Raw genomic sequence first — 15,131 nt, 5'->3', positions numbered from 1 at the left:
CCCTCGTATACCTCCATCTGCCTCCCTCTGATAGGTCAGTTTCACTCCCAGCCTTCCCTGATTGGAGTTCCTTCTGCATGACACGTTCATCATGTTCCTGTGATGTGTGTGGGGGCGGGACTTCCTCTTCATCCGGTGCCTCCCCTTCCTGCCCATGTGGTCTTCCAGACAAAGGACCATATGCTGACCCTGACCCCTCCCCCCCGTTATCATTTCACAATTCGTTCGCATTTTCAATCTCCACACGGTGGCAGCGGTTTCATTTATGTGTATAGCAGCTGACAGGTGCTGCAAGGGCATCAGTATCTCTGGGGCAAATGCCGCCTCAGTCCGCGAGGACCCCATTGGGTATAGTCCCACCTGCCAACCTCGCAGCCTCCGGACGCTGAGCTGGCACCCCGTGGGAGTAAGAAGTTAGGTTCACGTGTGAAAAGAGTTTTCAGCACATGTCGCAGGCACGGTGATCAGAAATAGTAATCGGACACATGACGAAGAGATAATTAGTAGGTGTGGAAATCTTTGGCACATTGGTGTGTTTGGGGATTGCTTTTATATGCGCCTTTTGATTCGCTCCCTGATTTGTAAGCGTCCTTTCCCTGAAAGGCTGTGAAAATGTATTGTAAGTTTGTGTATGTGTGGCATCGCTCGTAATCTGGCCGTGCTACCGAGCAGACTTTAATGGCTCCACATGGCAGAGAGGTGGCGCCCGATCCACACCAGCTCCATCGGTGCCATGGATTGCATTACTGGCACCTTTTTAAATACGACGGAGATGGCGAACAGCAGAGCAAATAACTCGTTTTAACACTTTGACCGAAAATTCCTTTTCCTTGGCACTCGGCAGGGACTGCCCTCGATCTCTCCGGACAATTTTGAGGAGCAGATTGGCTGCAAGGGTGAGCCCAGTCTGTTTTTTTTGTTGGGGCCAGCGGCTGCCGTCAATCCCACTGCCGAGACCTCAATCCAGTTCCTTCAGCCTGGACCTCGCGTTGAGGTGACTGATCAGAATCACTGTCAGCTACCCCAAACCCTCCCTCCCCCACCCAATCCCAGTCTGCGGTCTGTGGGCCTCCAGCCCAAATACAAAATATTACAAGGCTGAGTGTTGCAGTGCAGTTGAAAGTCACACAGGGCTGTGTGGCTTGTGAATAGATTGCCAAACAAAAACATTAATACGGATTGCACTGTTGTATTTCTTTTTTTTATATATATATATCTATCCAGTACCTCAAACCCAGCACTAAGCTTATGGTCTACAGAGCAGCAGTGATACCCGCCCTCCTATATGCTTCAGAGACATGGACCATGTACAGCAGGCACCTCAAAGCACTGGAGAGGTACCACCAATGCTGCTTCCGCAAAATCCTGCAAATCCATTGGATAGGCGCACCAACGTCCGTGTTCTCACTCAGGCCAACATCCCCAGCATCGAAGCTCTGACCACGCTCGAGCAGCTCCGATGGACGGGTCACGTTGTCTGCATGCCCGATACGTGACTCCCAAGACGAGCGCTCTACTCGGAGCTCCGACACGGCAAGAGAACCCCAGGTGGGCAGAGGAAACACTTCAAGGACACCCTCAAAGCCTCTTTGGAAAAAGTGCAACATCCCCCCCGACACCTGGTATTATGTCCGTATATAATTGAGACACGGACAGCAGGAGTTGATCATAACAAGTCTTTACTGAATGGAGTCAATCGGGAAACTGAAACTACAGAGGCTTACTAGCGCCTTTTATACAGGGGTGGTCACTGCCGGTACTGCAGTCTGAGACCAGTTATTCTCTTAAAGGTACATACACAACAATTCCTCCCCTTTTAGATAAACAGTACATAACATTCATTTAACAACTAAATGATAACTAATTACAATCACAATTACGGTTGCTAGATACATTGGTTGAGTTTAAGCAAGTATAAGTTCAGTCTTTGAGGAGGCTTCCTGATTCTGTCTGGATAACGCCTCTTTGGGGTATCAGGTTCTTTTGGCAAGGTTGAGTCGGGATCAATGTCGTTGTTTGGTTCATCTTCCAATATCACCGATTCTGCAGTAGATGCAATTGGTACGTCGGTTTCATCGCCAGGTGTATCAGATCGTGGTGTGGAGTTGACATTTTCCAGTGACTCTAGAATCTGGTCAGCATGGTGTCTCACAATGTTCTCTCCAACGTCCACGGTATACATGAGAGGTCCTTGCCGTGTACAAATCGTTCCTGGCTGCCATTTCTCTGTGCGGTAGTCCCGGGCCAACACTGGTTGACCTATCTTGAAACTCCTGGTCGGTCTTTCATTCATATTCTGAAACTGTCTGTTCTCCACATCTCTTCTGATGTTCGGCTTAACCAGATCCAAGCGGCATCGTAGTCTTCGATTGAAGAACATCATGGCAGGAGTTTGGTTGGTAACCGCATGTGTCGCATTCCGGTAGGCAAACAAGAAGTTGTCCACCTTGTGTTGTAGGGGTATATCTTCATTACACATTGCCTTGATAGCCTTCTTGAATGTTTGAACAAACCTCTCAGCCAATCCATTAGTGGCTGGATGATATGGGGCGGATGTGTAATGCTTAACACCATTGTTCTTTAAGAACCTCCGGAACTCTTCAGACACAAACTGTGGTCCATTGTCAGAGCAAATCTGTTCAGGCAGCCCATTTCTGGCGAATATGGTTCGTAAGACTGTGATGGTTTTTTCTGTGGTGGTTGAGGACATTTTTATTACCTCTGGCCACTTTGAATGGGCATCCACCGCAATTAAAAACATCGAGTCCATAAAGGGACCAGCAAAATCAATGTGCACCCTTTGCCATGGAGATGAGGGCCACTCCCATGGATGTAGAGGAGCTTGTGGTGGGGCGTTTTGGACCTTCTGGCATCCTGCACAGCTCTTGGTCATCTCTTCGATTTCTCTATCGATTCCCGGCCACCACACAAACGCTCTGGCTAAGTTTTTCATTTTTACCCCACCCAGATGACCCTCATGAAGCTCATTGAGCACTCTATCCGTCAACTTAGGTGGAATTACTACTCTGGATCCACACATCAAGGTTCCTCTGCACACTGACAGCTGTTCTCTTCTCGGCGAGAATGCTGGCAGCAGTGGTTCGCCATGTGCTGGTCATCCCTTCACCGTTAAATCATAGACCCGGGATAGTGTCGGGTCATTCCGTGTTTCCTTTTCTATGCTTGCATTCGTCACAGGGAGACATTCGACTATGGTCGAGTGGAATATTTCCATTGGATCCACTGCAAGTTCTTCTTCCACCGTCGGCAACGGTAGGCACGACAATCCATCAGCATTCCCATGCTGTTTAGTTCCTTTGTACTCGATGTCATATTGGTGTGCCCCTAGGAAAAGGGACCACCTCTGTAGCCGTTGTGCTGTCATTATCGGGACGCCCTTCTTAGGGTTGAAAATGGAGACAAGAGGTTGATGATCAGTTAGTAGAGTAAATTTTTGACCGTGCAGGTAGTGATTGAACTTCTTCACCCACCACACTAGGCTGAGGGCCTCTCGGTCAATCTGGGTGTAGTTACGCTCGGCCGAAGTTAACGAATATGACGCAAAAGCTATCGGCCTCTCTAACCCATCAAGGAATTTATGCGACAGTACCGCCCCAATGCCGCAGGGAGACGCATCACACGCCAGTCTTATCGGTAGTGATGGGTTGTAGTGAGCCAAAACTTCTCTTGAAGTGATTAGGTCCTTACTCTTCTGAAAGGCCCGCTTACAGTCATTGCTCCATTGCCATGCTACTCCCGTTCGTAGTAGGGCGTTCAGTGGGTGCAGAATTGTGGGGCCTTAACAACCGCTTCAATTTTGTCAGGGGACTTATGTAACCCCTCTTCATCAATCACGTGGCCACAATACGATATCTGTTTCTTAAAAAACTCGCACTTGGGGCGGTTGGCTCGTAGCCCATGTTCACGTAGTCTAGTGAGCACCTGTTCTAGGTTGTTAAGGTGTTCACTGTCATCTTCACCTGTCACTAGGATGTCATAGAGTCATAGAGTTATACAGCACAGAAAGAGGCCCTTCGGCCCATCGTGTCTGCACCGTCCATCAATCCCTGTCCAGTCTAATCCCATTTTCCAGCATTTGGTCCATAGCCTTGTATGCAGTGGCATTTCAAGTGCTCATCCAAATGCTTCTTGAATGTTGTGAGGGTTCCTGCCTCTACCACCCTTTCAGGCAGTGAGTTCCAGATTCCAACCACCCTCTGGGTGAAAAAGTTCCTCCTCAAATCCCCTCTAAATCTCCTGCCCCTTACCCTGAATCGATGCCCCCCTTGTTATTGACCCCCCTACTAAGGGGAAAAGTTCCTCTTTCTCTACCCTATCTATGCCCCTCATCATTTTGTACACCTCAATCAGGTCCCCCCTCAGCCTTCTTTGCTCCAAGGAAAACAACCCCAGCCTGTTTAGTCTTTCTTCATAGCTGAGGCGCTCCATCCCAGGTAACATCCTGGTGAATCTTCTCTGCACCCTCTCCAAAGCAATCACATCCTTCCTATAGTGAGGCGACCAGAACTGCACACAGTACTCCAGCTGTGGCCTCACCAGCGTTTTGTACAGCTCCATCATAACCTCCCTGCTCTTATATTCTATGCCTCGGCTAATGAAGGCAAGTATCCCATATGCCTTTTTAACCACCTTATCTACCTGTTCCGCTGCCTTCAGGGATCTATGTACATGTACACCAAGGTCCCTCTGACCCTCTGTACTTCCTAGGGTCCTACCACTCATTGTGTATTCCCTTGCCTTATTTGTCCATCCAAAATGCATCACCTCGCACTTTTCAGGGTTAAATTCCATTTGCCACTTTTCCGCCCATCTGACCAACCCGTTTATATCGTCCTGTAGCCTGAGGCTTTCCTCCTCGCAATTTACCACCCCACCAATTTTCGTGTCATCCGCGAACTTACTGATCATACCTTTTACATTCTCATCCAAATCATTAATGTAGATCACAAACAGCAAGGGACCCAGCACCGATCCCTGAGGTACCCCACTGGACACAGGCTTCCAGTCACAAAAGCAACCTTCGACCATCACCCTCTGCCTCCTGCCACTCAGCCAGTTTAGGATCCAAGGCACCCTGGATCCCCTGGGCTCTTACCTTCTTGACCAGTCTTCTATGCGGGACTTTGTCAAAAGCTTTGCTGAAGTCCATGTAAACCACATCCACAGCATTTCCCTCATCCACACACCTAGTCACCCCCTCTCAAAATTCAATCAGATTTGTCAGACATGATTTACCCTTGACAAAGCCATGCTGACTATCCCCGATTAATCCTTGCCTCTCCAAGTGGAGACTAATTTTGTCCCTCAGAATTTTATCCAATAATTTCCCTACCACAGATGTTAGGCTCACTGGCCTGTAATTCCCTGGTTTATCCCTGCTACCCTTCTTGTATAATGGTACTACGTTAGCTGTTCTCCAGTCCTCTGGTACATCCCCTGTGGCCAGAGAGGTTCTGAAAATTTGTGTCAGAGCCCCTGCAATCTCCTCCTTTGCCTCATACAGCAGCCTGGGATACATCTCGTCCGGGCCTGGGGATTTATCCACTTTTTGGCCTGCTAAAACCGCTAGTACCTCCTCCCTCTCGATGCTAATATGTTCAAGTATGTCACAGTCCCCTTGCCCGATTTCTATGTCTACATCGTCTTTCTCCATAGTGAACACAGATGCAAAAAATTCATTTAAAACCCCGCCTACATCATCTGGCTCTATACACAGATTGCCACTTTGGTCCCTAATGGGCCCTACCCTTTCCCTGGTTATCCTCTTGCCCTTAATATACTTATAAAACATCTTAGGATTTTCCTTTATTTTGCTCGCCAGTGTTATTTCATGGCCCCTCCTCGCCCTCCTAATTTCTTTTTTAAGTATGCCCCTGCACTTTTTATACTCCTCTAGGGCTTCCTCTGTCTTTAGTCTTTTGTAACTGCCAAAAGCCCCCCTTTTTTTCCTAATGCATTTTTGTATATCCCTTGTCACCCAAGGTTCCCTTTGCTTGCTGGTCCCACCCTTGACCTTTACAGGAACATGTTGGCGTTGTACTCTCTCTATTTCCCTTCTGAAAGTCTCCCACTGTTTTGATGTGGATTTTCCTATAAGTAGCTGCTCCCAGTCCACTTTGGCCAGATCCTGCCTTATCATATTAAAATCGGCCTTCCCCCAATTTAGAACCCTTATTTCCGGCCGTCTTTGTCTTTTTCCATGACCACCTTAAATCTCACCGAGTTATGGTCACTGTCGCCAAAATGCTCTCCTACTGACACTTCCACCACTTGCCCGGCTACATTCCCTAGAATTAGGTCCAGTACCGCCCCCTCTCTTGTAGGACTTTCTACATGTTGGCTCAAAAAGCTCTCCTGGATGCACTTTAAGAATTCTGCACCCTCTAAGCCTTTCACACTCTGACTATCCCAATTAATATTGGGGAAGTTGAAATCCCCCACTATTATTACCCTATTATTTTCGCACTTATCTGAGATTTGCCTACATATCTGTTCCTCTATCTCCCCCTGACTGTTTGGGGGCCTATAGTACACTCCCAGCAAAGTGCTTGCCCCCTTTTTGTTTTTAAGTTCTACCCATATGGCCTCATTAGAGGAACCCGCTAATATATCATCCCTCCTTACAGCAGTAATTGACTCCTTAATTAATATTGCAACACCCCCTCCCCTTTTACACCCCCCTCTGTCTCGCCTGAAGATTCTATACCCCGGAATATTGAGCTGCCAGTCCTGACCCTCCCTCAACCATGTCTCCGTGATAGCAACAATATCATACTCCCATGTGTTCAACAACAACTTCAGTTCATCCACCTTATTTGCAAGACTCCTTGCATTAAAATAAATGCCTTCCAGCCTTGCCATATTCCCTTTTGCCTTCACATATTTGCTCTGCCTTCCCAGCTGACTTGTTTTTCCCTCCGTATTTGGATGTAAATCACCCCCTACTATAGCTCCACTCTGTATCCCATCCCCCTGCCAAGTTAGTTTAAACCCCCCCCAGCAGTGCTAGCAAACCTCCCCGCAAGGATATTGGTCCCCCTCTGGTTCAGGTGTAAACCGTCCGACTTGTACAAGTCCCACCTTTCCCAGAAGCAGACCCAGTGATCCAGGAAACTAAAGCCCTCCCTCCTGCACCATCCCTTTAGCCACACATTCACCTGTTCTATCTTCCTATTCCTATACTCACTAGCACGTGGCACCGGGAGTAATCCAGAGATTACAACCTTTGAGGTCCTGCTCTTTAATCTTCGACCTAGCTCCCTAAATTCTTGCTGCAGGACCTCATCCCTCTTTTTACCTATGTTGTTGGTACCTATGTGGACCACGACCTCTGGCTGTTCACCCTCCCCCTCCAGAATGCCCTGCAGCCGCTCAGTGACATCCTTGACCCTGGCACCAGGGAGGCAACAAACCATCCTGGATTCACGTCTACGGCCACAGAAACGCCTATCTGTTCCCCTTACTATAGAATCCCCTACCACTATTGCTCTCCCACTCTTTTTCCTCCCTTCCTGGGCAGCAGGAGCACCCCCAGTGCTAGGAAGTTGGCTGCTGCTGCCTTCCCCTGGTGAGTCATCCCCCTCAACAGTATCCAAATCGGTATACCTGTTTGAGAGGGGAATGGTCACAGGGGTCTCCTGCACTACCTGCCTGCTTCTATTGCTCCGCCTGGTGGTCACCCATTTCCTTTCTTCCTGTGCAGCCCTTACCTGCGGTGTGACCAACTCACTAAACGTGTTATCCACGTCCCTCTCAGCATCGTGAATGCTCCACAACCCATCCACCCGCAGCTCCAGCGCCTCAATGCGGTCTGCTAGTAGCTGCAGCTGGATGCATTTCCGGCACACGTGGTCATCAGGGGCACCGACAGTGTCCCTGAATTCCCACATAGAGCAAGAGGAGCATAACACGGGGCTGGGCTCTCCTGGCATGACTTACCCTTTAATTAATTTAAATTAATTCACTATCACCAATTAAAGATATCTCTAAGGCGCTTGTATAGTCTACCTACAGTCCCTGCTACACCAGAAAAGACCCTAGTAACTATAAACTACAGAGTTAAAGTTTAAAAAAGAGAAATACTCACCAACCAATCACTTACCTGCTCCCTGGTGACGTCACACTTGGATTACTTTTTACCTCTCTCCTCTGCTGTTGATTTGGTATGCCTCACCTCGCAACTGCCGCCGATTTGAAACTGCCGCCGCTTTTAAGCTCTGCCGGTCACTGCCCCCTCACAGGTCCAATGCTCTGATCGGGCCTCACCTGTCGTCTAAGTAACACTGAGTCCCCGGAATCCCTTGCAGGACTTGTTCCATTGCTCTTTGCCATATCGCCGGAGCTGATGCTACTCCGAATACCAGTCGATTATACTGGTAAAGACCTTTGTGAGTGTTTATCGTGAGATACTTCCTAGAGGATTCTTCAACCTCCATCTGCAAATATGCTTGTGCTAGGTCAATTTTTGTAAAACGCTTCCCTCCAGATAGTGAGGCGAAGATATCTTCTATCCTTAGAAGAGGATATTGTACTGTGTGAAGGACTGGGTTCACCGTCACCTTGAAGTCCCCACAGATGCGAACCTTCCTTGGCTCCTCAGACTTATTGTTTAACGTTTTCTTCATGACAGGAACAATGGGTCTCGCCCACTCGCTCCAGTCTACCTTAGATAACACGCCTGCATTCTCCAGATTCTTCAGCTCTGCCTCGACGGCTGGGCGAATTGCATATGGTACTGGTCTTGCTTTGAAAAACTTGGGAATTGCATTCTCCTCTATTTTTATCGAGGCGGTTACGCCTTTAAGAGTGCCCAGTTCTTGTTGAAATACCTCTTTGGCGTCCGCTAAGATTGTTGACAATCGTCCAGGAGTGACGTCGTCATCCTTTTTACCAGCCACCGTCAGTGCCTGAATGGAGTGCCAGTCTAAACTTATCTTTCTGATCCATTCACGTCCCAATAATGGTGGTCCACCATCTTGCAGAATGTAGAGATACAATTTCCGTATTTTCTTGCCGTTGTATTCGACAGGCACCCTTATTTTTCCTCTGGGGTATACTTTTTGCCCCATATACGTCCTCAAGATAATGGATGTCTCTCTCAAGGGTATGTGTGAGAATAGCCGCTCATAGTCTCGTCGATTCATGACGGTTAGAGCTGATCCTGTATCCAATTCCATTTTGACTTGGGACCCTGCTATCGTGAGGGTGACCCAAATGGTTTGGTGATCCTCTTTTGCGATTACGTTGTGAAGTTTGAGACCGCTCAGTCTCTTGTTCCCGGATTCACTATCGCTCATCTGGTCTTCGGAACTACTGTCTGTCATCTTTTGTACTTTCCTGTACGGTTCCTTAGTAGCCTTTTTGTTGTCGTTGGTCTTCTTCCCAGACCTGCAAACTCATGCAATGTGTCCCATCTTTCCGTATTGCCTGCATATTTTGTCCTTGGACCAGCAGTCCTTCTGGTCATGGTTAGTTCTGCCGCAGCGATAACATTTTGCAAATCCCCGTGTCAGTTCGTGGGTGCCGTATTCCCGTGGCTTTTGTTGTATTTCCGCAGCTCCCCTGGCTGCTGCTTCGTACGATACTGCCACGCTGAAAGCCTTATCTAGCGTCAGCTCTTTCTCTGAGAGTAACCTCTTCTGGGTTCCTTCACTCAGGAGTCCACAGACAAATTTGTCCCGTAGGGTATCGGCCAGTCCTGCTCCGAACTGGCAGTGCTTTGATAGCTTGCGTAGTTCCGTAAGGTACTCAGCATTGCTCTCATCTTTATGCTGAGTTCTCCTGTGGAATTTAAATCTTTCTGCTATCAGCAGCGGTGCAGGGTTTAGGTGTTCCTGTAGGATAGCAACAATTTCGTTAAAACTCTTCGCCTTAGGTTTGGCTGGAGCAATCAGGTCCCGCAATAGGCCGTACGTTCTTGCGCCCATTAAGTTTAGCAGTACCGATGCCTTTTTCTCATCGGCTATTTCGTTTGCCTCGCAATATACCTCGACTCTTTCCACATACGTGGTCCAGTCCTCTCTTGCATTATCAAAGGCAGTGATACAGCCAGTCTTTGGCATCTTGGAAATCTAAAATGGCGCCTCACGCGCTTTGCCTTCTTCCCCGATTTAACAAAATGGCGCTGGATTAAGATGGCGCCTCCTGCACTTTGCCTTCTTCCCCGCTGTTGCTAGCGCTGCTTCCCGTGGTTTCTGTTGCAACCTGCAGCTCCTCGCGGCTTCCTGCGCGTTTTATATATATATATCCTTTGTTATTTTATTATTTTCCCGTCGTGGAACAACCCTATGGGACTCTTGCCTCCCTCTTCTCGGGTCTGTACGCAGCCCGGCTTCGTAGCACCGGCCGCGCCCTGTGTGCTCCACTCGCGCTCTCTCTCCTCTCTTCCCGACAACGCTGCTCGGCCCCGTTGCAAGCCACCCGCTCGAGTTCTAGACCGCCGCAGCCCAGGAAGGATCAGTGTACTACCTGCCACCAGCCCGATTAGCTGAAGCAGCGTCGACAGGAACCAAGCCCCGCTTTCGACAGCCTCTCCTGCAATCTTCAACTCCGCTGACTCGGGCGGATGCCCACGGTCGACGCCCATTTCTACTGCTTCTTTCTTCCTTCAGGCCTCGACCTCTGCTCACTTCGCTTCAGGAATGGATCCCAGGAGGTGGTGCAGACTGTAGGTAAGTTCGTATCTGCTCGTCGCCAATATTATGTCCGTATATAATTGAGACACGGACAGCAGGAGTTGATCATAACAAGTCTTTACTGAATGGAGACAACGTGGAAACTGAAACTACAGAGAGCTGTTGGCGCCTTTTATACAGGGGTGGTCACTGCCGGTACTGCAGTCTGAGACCAGTTATTCTCTTAAAGGTACATACACAACACCTGGTAATCCCTGGCCCAAGACCGCACAAAGTGGAGGAGAAGCATCCGGGAAGGTGCCGAACAACTCGAGTCTCTTCGGGAGCCAAGCGCAGGCAGTGCAAGGAGCGCACGCCAACTCAAGCACCCCACCCACCCGCCCCTTCAACCACCATCTGCCCCACCTGTGACAGAGACTGTAGGTCCCGCATTGGAATCATCCGTCACCTGAGAACTCATTTTTAGTGTGGAAGCGAGTCATCCTCGGTTCCGAGGGACTGCCTAAGAAGAAGATATAATAATGTTGTTTGTGCATTATTTCTGTTAAATATTAACATTTAATCACTTTGTTTTCAGACCAGCTAAGCTTCAAATTGAATATGTTATGGACATTGGGGAGCTGAAAAGCAGATTGCCGCAGGCAGTGTTTGAAAGAGAAAATTTCAACCTTCAAGAAGGTATTTAAATTGGATTTGCTCCACATGTTAAGCTGCAAAAAAAAAAGGTTTGGCTGCGAAACTGATCCATCGTCTCCACTTTGTTTCAGTCTGTTTGGGAGGTTTATACTGCAGTTGGTATGAGCTGGTGGAGTACGTGGAAGGAGACGAAGCCCCTCAGCTGGGTCCTTTAGTCGATGAAATGAGGGAAAAGAACTTGGTAAGAACTGAGCAAGCTCGTACTTGTTGGGAACTGAAGGCACTTGGTACTGTAGTAGTCCTCAGCCTTGGATAAGCGCGAGCGCTCTCGCCTCTTGGGTGGGAAAGCTAAGAGCCTCAGGTGGCACTGCAGTATCGAGGGAGTTACCGCACTGTTGGAGCTGCTGTATTTCAAACCGGATGTTTAGCTGAAGTCTGCCATCACAGATGGGCGCAAAAGATCCCGTGCCACGTACAGCACAGAAAGAGGTAATTCGGCCCAACTGGTCTAAAAGACAGACAGACAGACGGACTTGCATTTCTACAGCGCTTTTCGCGACCACCGGACGTCCCAAAGCGCTTAGCAGTCAATGAAGTACTTTTTGAAGAGTAGTCACAGTTGTAATGTAGGAAACGCGGCAGCCAGTTTGCGCACAGCAAGCTCCCACAAACAGCAATATGATAATGAACAGATCATCTGCTTTTGTTATGTTGATTGAGGAATAAATATTGGCCCCAGGACACCGGGGATAACTCCCCTGCTCTTCTCCGAAATAGGGCCATGAGAGAGCAGACGGGGTCTCGGTTTAATGTCTCATCCAAAAGTGCCAGTGTTCATACTCCACACGAGCCTCCTCCAACTCTTAATTACCTCGCTTCTCCCCCCACCCCCAGCCCCCTTATCACTCTATTCCCTTCTCCCTCATGTATGCATCAAGCCACTCCTTAAATGAGTCAATGCCCTTTGCTTCAAGCACTCCACGTGGCTGCGAGTTCCACATTCTCTCGGTGCCCTGCTGACCTTTGCCTCTCAACCAGCACCGACAAAAGACGGATTAGCTGGTCATTTGTTTCCTTATGATGCAACAATTGAAAGAATCTCGCAAAGGTTAGCAGCAATGACCGTTAGACTGCTTGTAGAATGAGCAGGGCCCTTCCCCCCCCCCCCCCTGTTCTTGTCCATACTGAATTTTGCCGGAGCAACTGATTCAGAAAGAAAAAGCAGGCGGTCGCCCCGTACGTGGGACACTCGATAGCAGCTGGTGGGTGTGCTGCGTAAGGCCCTGCCGGATGTCGATGTCGTACACCTGTTTCCAGGAAATGAGTGCGGCCTTCTGTGGAGGAGCTCTTCAGCGGGATGAGGGACTGCGGTTATGAGCAGAGGTTGGAAAAGTTGGGACTGTTCTCCTTGGAACAGAGAAGGTTAACGTGTAACCTGATAGAGGTTTTCAAGATGATGGAGTAGATAAAGAAAGGTCAAGAACCAGAGGTCATAGATTTAAATCTAGATCTGGAGGGGAGACGAGGAGAAATTATTTTCACTCAGAGTTGTGGGGATCGGGAACGCCCGACCTGAAAAGGTGGTGGAAGCTAATTCCTTCAATAATTTTAAAATGGAGTTGGACGGGTCCTGGAGGATGAGGAACTCACAGGGTCACGGACAAAAAGTTGGACGAGCACGAATGGCCTCCTTCTGTGCTTTAAGTTTCTATGGCTGGAATTTTGACGTTTAGACCTGCTTCAAGGTGGGGTGAGGGGCAGGGGCAGGAGGGGTTGGGGGTGGCACGTGTGACACCACGGGCAGGTTGCCTGCCCGGAAGTCTGCCTGATTGACAGGCTGGCTTCCAGTCGGGCGGGGAGCGCTGGACAGTAGGCCGCAGCCCCAGGTAGGTGCGAGCCCCAAGCCGGGTGGGGGATTCCGATCCCGGGGGGGCGGGGAAGTCCGATCCCGGGGGGGAGGGGGGCCTGTGATTGATGGTGGGAGAGCTCGGTTGGGGGGGGGGGGGGAAGCACTCCTCCTCCTGGCCCACAGGGATTGCTCCCCAAGGCTGTCCTCGCCTCGCTGCAGCTGCCGGGACTCCCAGATTAAATCCGAGCCTTCCAGCCTCATAATATTACAAGTGCAAACCCACCTCCTGGGAGCGGGTTGGCTGCCCGCCCTATTTCCCCCCCCGCCCCCCCCCCCCCCCCCCCCCAACCTGTCTCCGTTAAAAGCAGAAGTGGGTGGGTTGGGGTTGGGATTCACATTTCTATCACTTCAACCTCCCGCCCGACCCCAACCCGCCTTTTTTTTGGAGTTACTATTCTCGCCCCACCCATGATTCTAACTGTGGACAAAATGCCGTGGGACACGAGGTGAGGCTAATCAGTTTACATTGACATTGCCCCCCCCCCCGCCCACAGGTAATCATCTCCTATTTTATCAAGATATAAAATCGCTAAAGTCCGCTGTTTGCCTTTTCTCAAAGCGCATCAGGAACCATGTGTTATTGGTAGAACTGCAGACTCCAGCTGAACCACAACTTCTGGTCCTAAGCAATCTGATCGGAGGCTTTTAAAGACAAACACTGCAGACTTTTACATTCATTGTATTCCCATTTCGAAACGGCTTACTATATTGGAAAAACAAACAAAAGAAAATACTGCTTTTCTCAGATGAATACGTGGAGAGAAATGGTGCACGATCATATTACAAATCTGAATTGCCTACAGCACTCCAAATAATCTATTGTTAAAGTTTCGGTGTCTGTCTGGTTCTTCCTCTCTTAAAGTGCCCGGGGATATTTTTTTTCCATGTCAAAGGTGCCGTCTCAACAAGTTGTTTATCTCAAATAACTTTCAGCCCCCTTTTCTACATTCATATATTTATTTACCTTCCCACTAAAATTCCGTGTGTGTGTGGTTTCTTCCAGGCAGTTGTAAAATGCTTAAACGATCAGGGGCTGCTCATATTGTTCAGCGATTCTGTTTCCGGTTCTGCTCGTGGTAAGTATGTAAATAAGGAACGAGCTGAATGTTTGAATAATTGAATTGAGGAAACCTGCCATAATAATGGCCATTTTGTTTCATCTCGTGCAGAAAGCAGCAAGACAGTACAAGCGGTGTTCATTTTCAAAGCATCTAGAATTGCCCACCTTAAAGGTACCAACTCTTTTTTTTTTCTTTGCTCATGATAGGTAAACCTTTTCTCTCTTGAGGACCGTCAACAACCTCCGATATTTTTAAGCCCTTTTAATCGTGACGTTAAAGATGGTTTGTAAAACTAGTCGATTTTTTAATGTTTGTTGAAAAAACTCTTATTTGATCATTTTAAGTGGATCATTGCACAGTCGAGGTTCGTACATTTACTACCCACCCAAAAAGGGATTATAGGTCGGCAAATGTTTGGTTAAACTGACAAGATTCAGCTGACGGTGGAACGATAGTGACCGAAGCTATGAAGAAGACACTTTTTTGCCCTTTTCCTCTCTGCCGCTGCTCTCCGTAAAACGTCAGCTCCTAGTTTCGGTGCAGTTTAGCAGGTACCAGTCATCACCTACGCCTCGTGCAAGTGACGGTTTTTTCGCCTGTCAGCGTAGGCAGTGAGTATCAGTAGGTCGATCAACTGTAGTGCCCGATGCTGCCCTCTAACTCCAAGGAGTTGGATATATTTCTTAAGGCTAAGGGGATCAAGGGATATGGGGAGAAAGCAGGGACAGGGTACTGAATTTGGATGATCAGCCATGATCGCATTGAACGGCGGAGCAGGCTCGAGGGGCTGAATGGCCTACTCCTGCTCCTATCTTCTATGTTTCTATGCTGCCCTCATTCATACCCCGCACTTTCCAGTAGTAGGTCATT

The 15,131-nt window shown here is 48.7% G+C and overlaps 1 protein-coding gene across 2 annotated transcripts in view; it reads left to right on the top strand.

Moving 5' to 3' along the window:
• LOC147105870 (uncharacterized) overlaps positions 1-15,131 on the top strand; it is a 129,407-nt gene that overhangs the window by 66,285 nt on the left and 47,991 nt on the right. For both annotated transcript variants that reach the window (XM_086010693.1, XM_086010692.1), the window contains exons 10-13: positions 11,233-11,333; positions 11,423-11,532; positions 14,204-14,276; positions 14,370-14,432. In XM_086010693.1, the coding sequence (XP_085866819.1) occupies positions 11,233-11,333; positions 11,423-11,532; positions 14,204-14,276; positions 14,370-14,432 (347 nt within the window). The remainder of the gene's footprint in view (positions 1-11,232; positions 11,334-11,422; positions 11,533-14,203; positions 14,277-14,369; positions 14,433-15,131) is intronic.

This window comes from Somniosus microcephalus, chromosome 17 (genome assembly GCF_052327205.1).
Source record: "Somniosus microcephalus isolate GS21.2 chromosome 17, FLI_Smic_1.0, whole genome shotgun sequence".
Lineage (NCBI taxonomy): Eukaryota > Metazoa > Chordata > Chondrichthyes > Squaliformes > Somniosidae > Somniosus > Somniosus microcephalus.
This window is presented reverse-complemented; position numbering and strand designations above follow the sequence as displayed.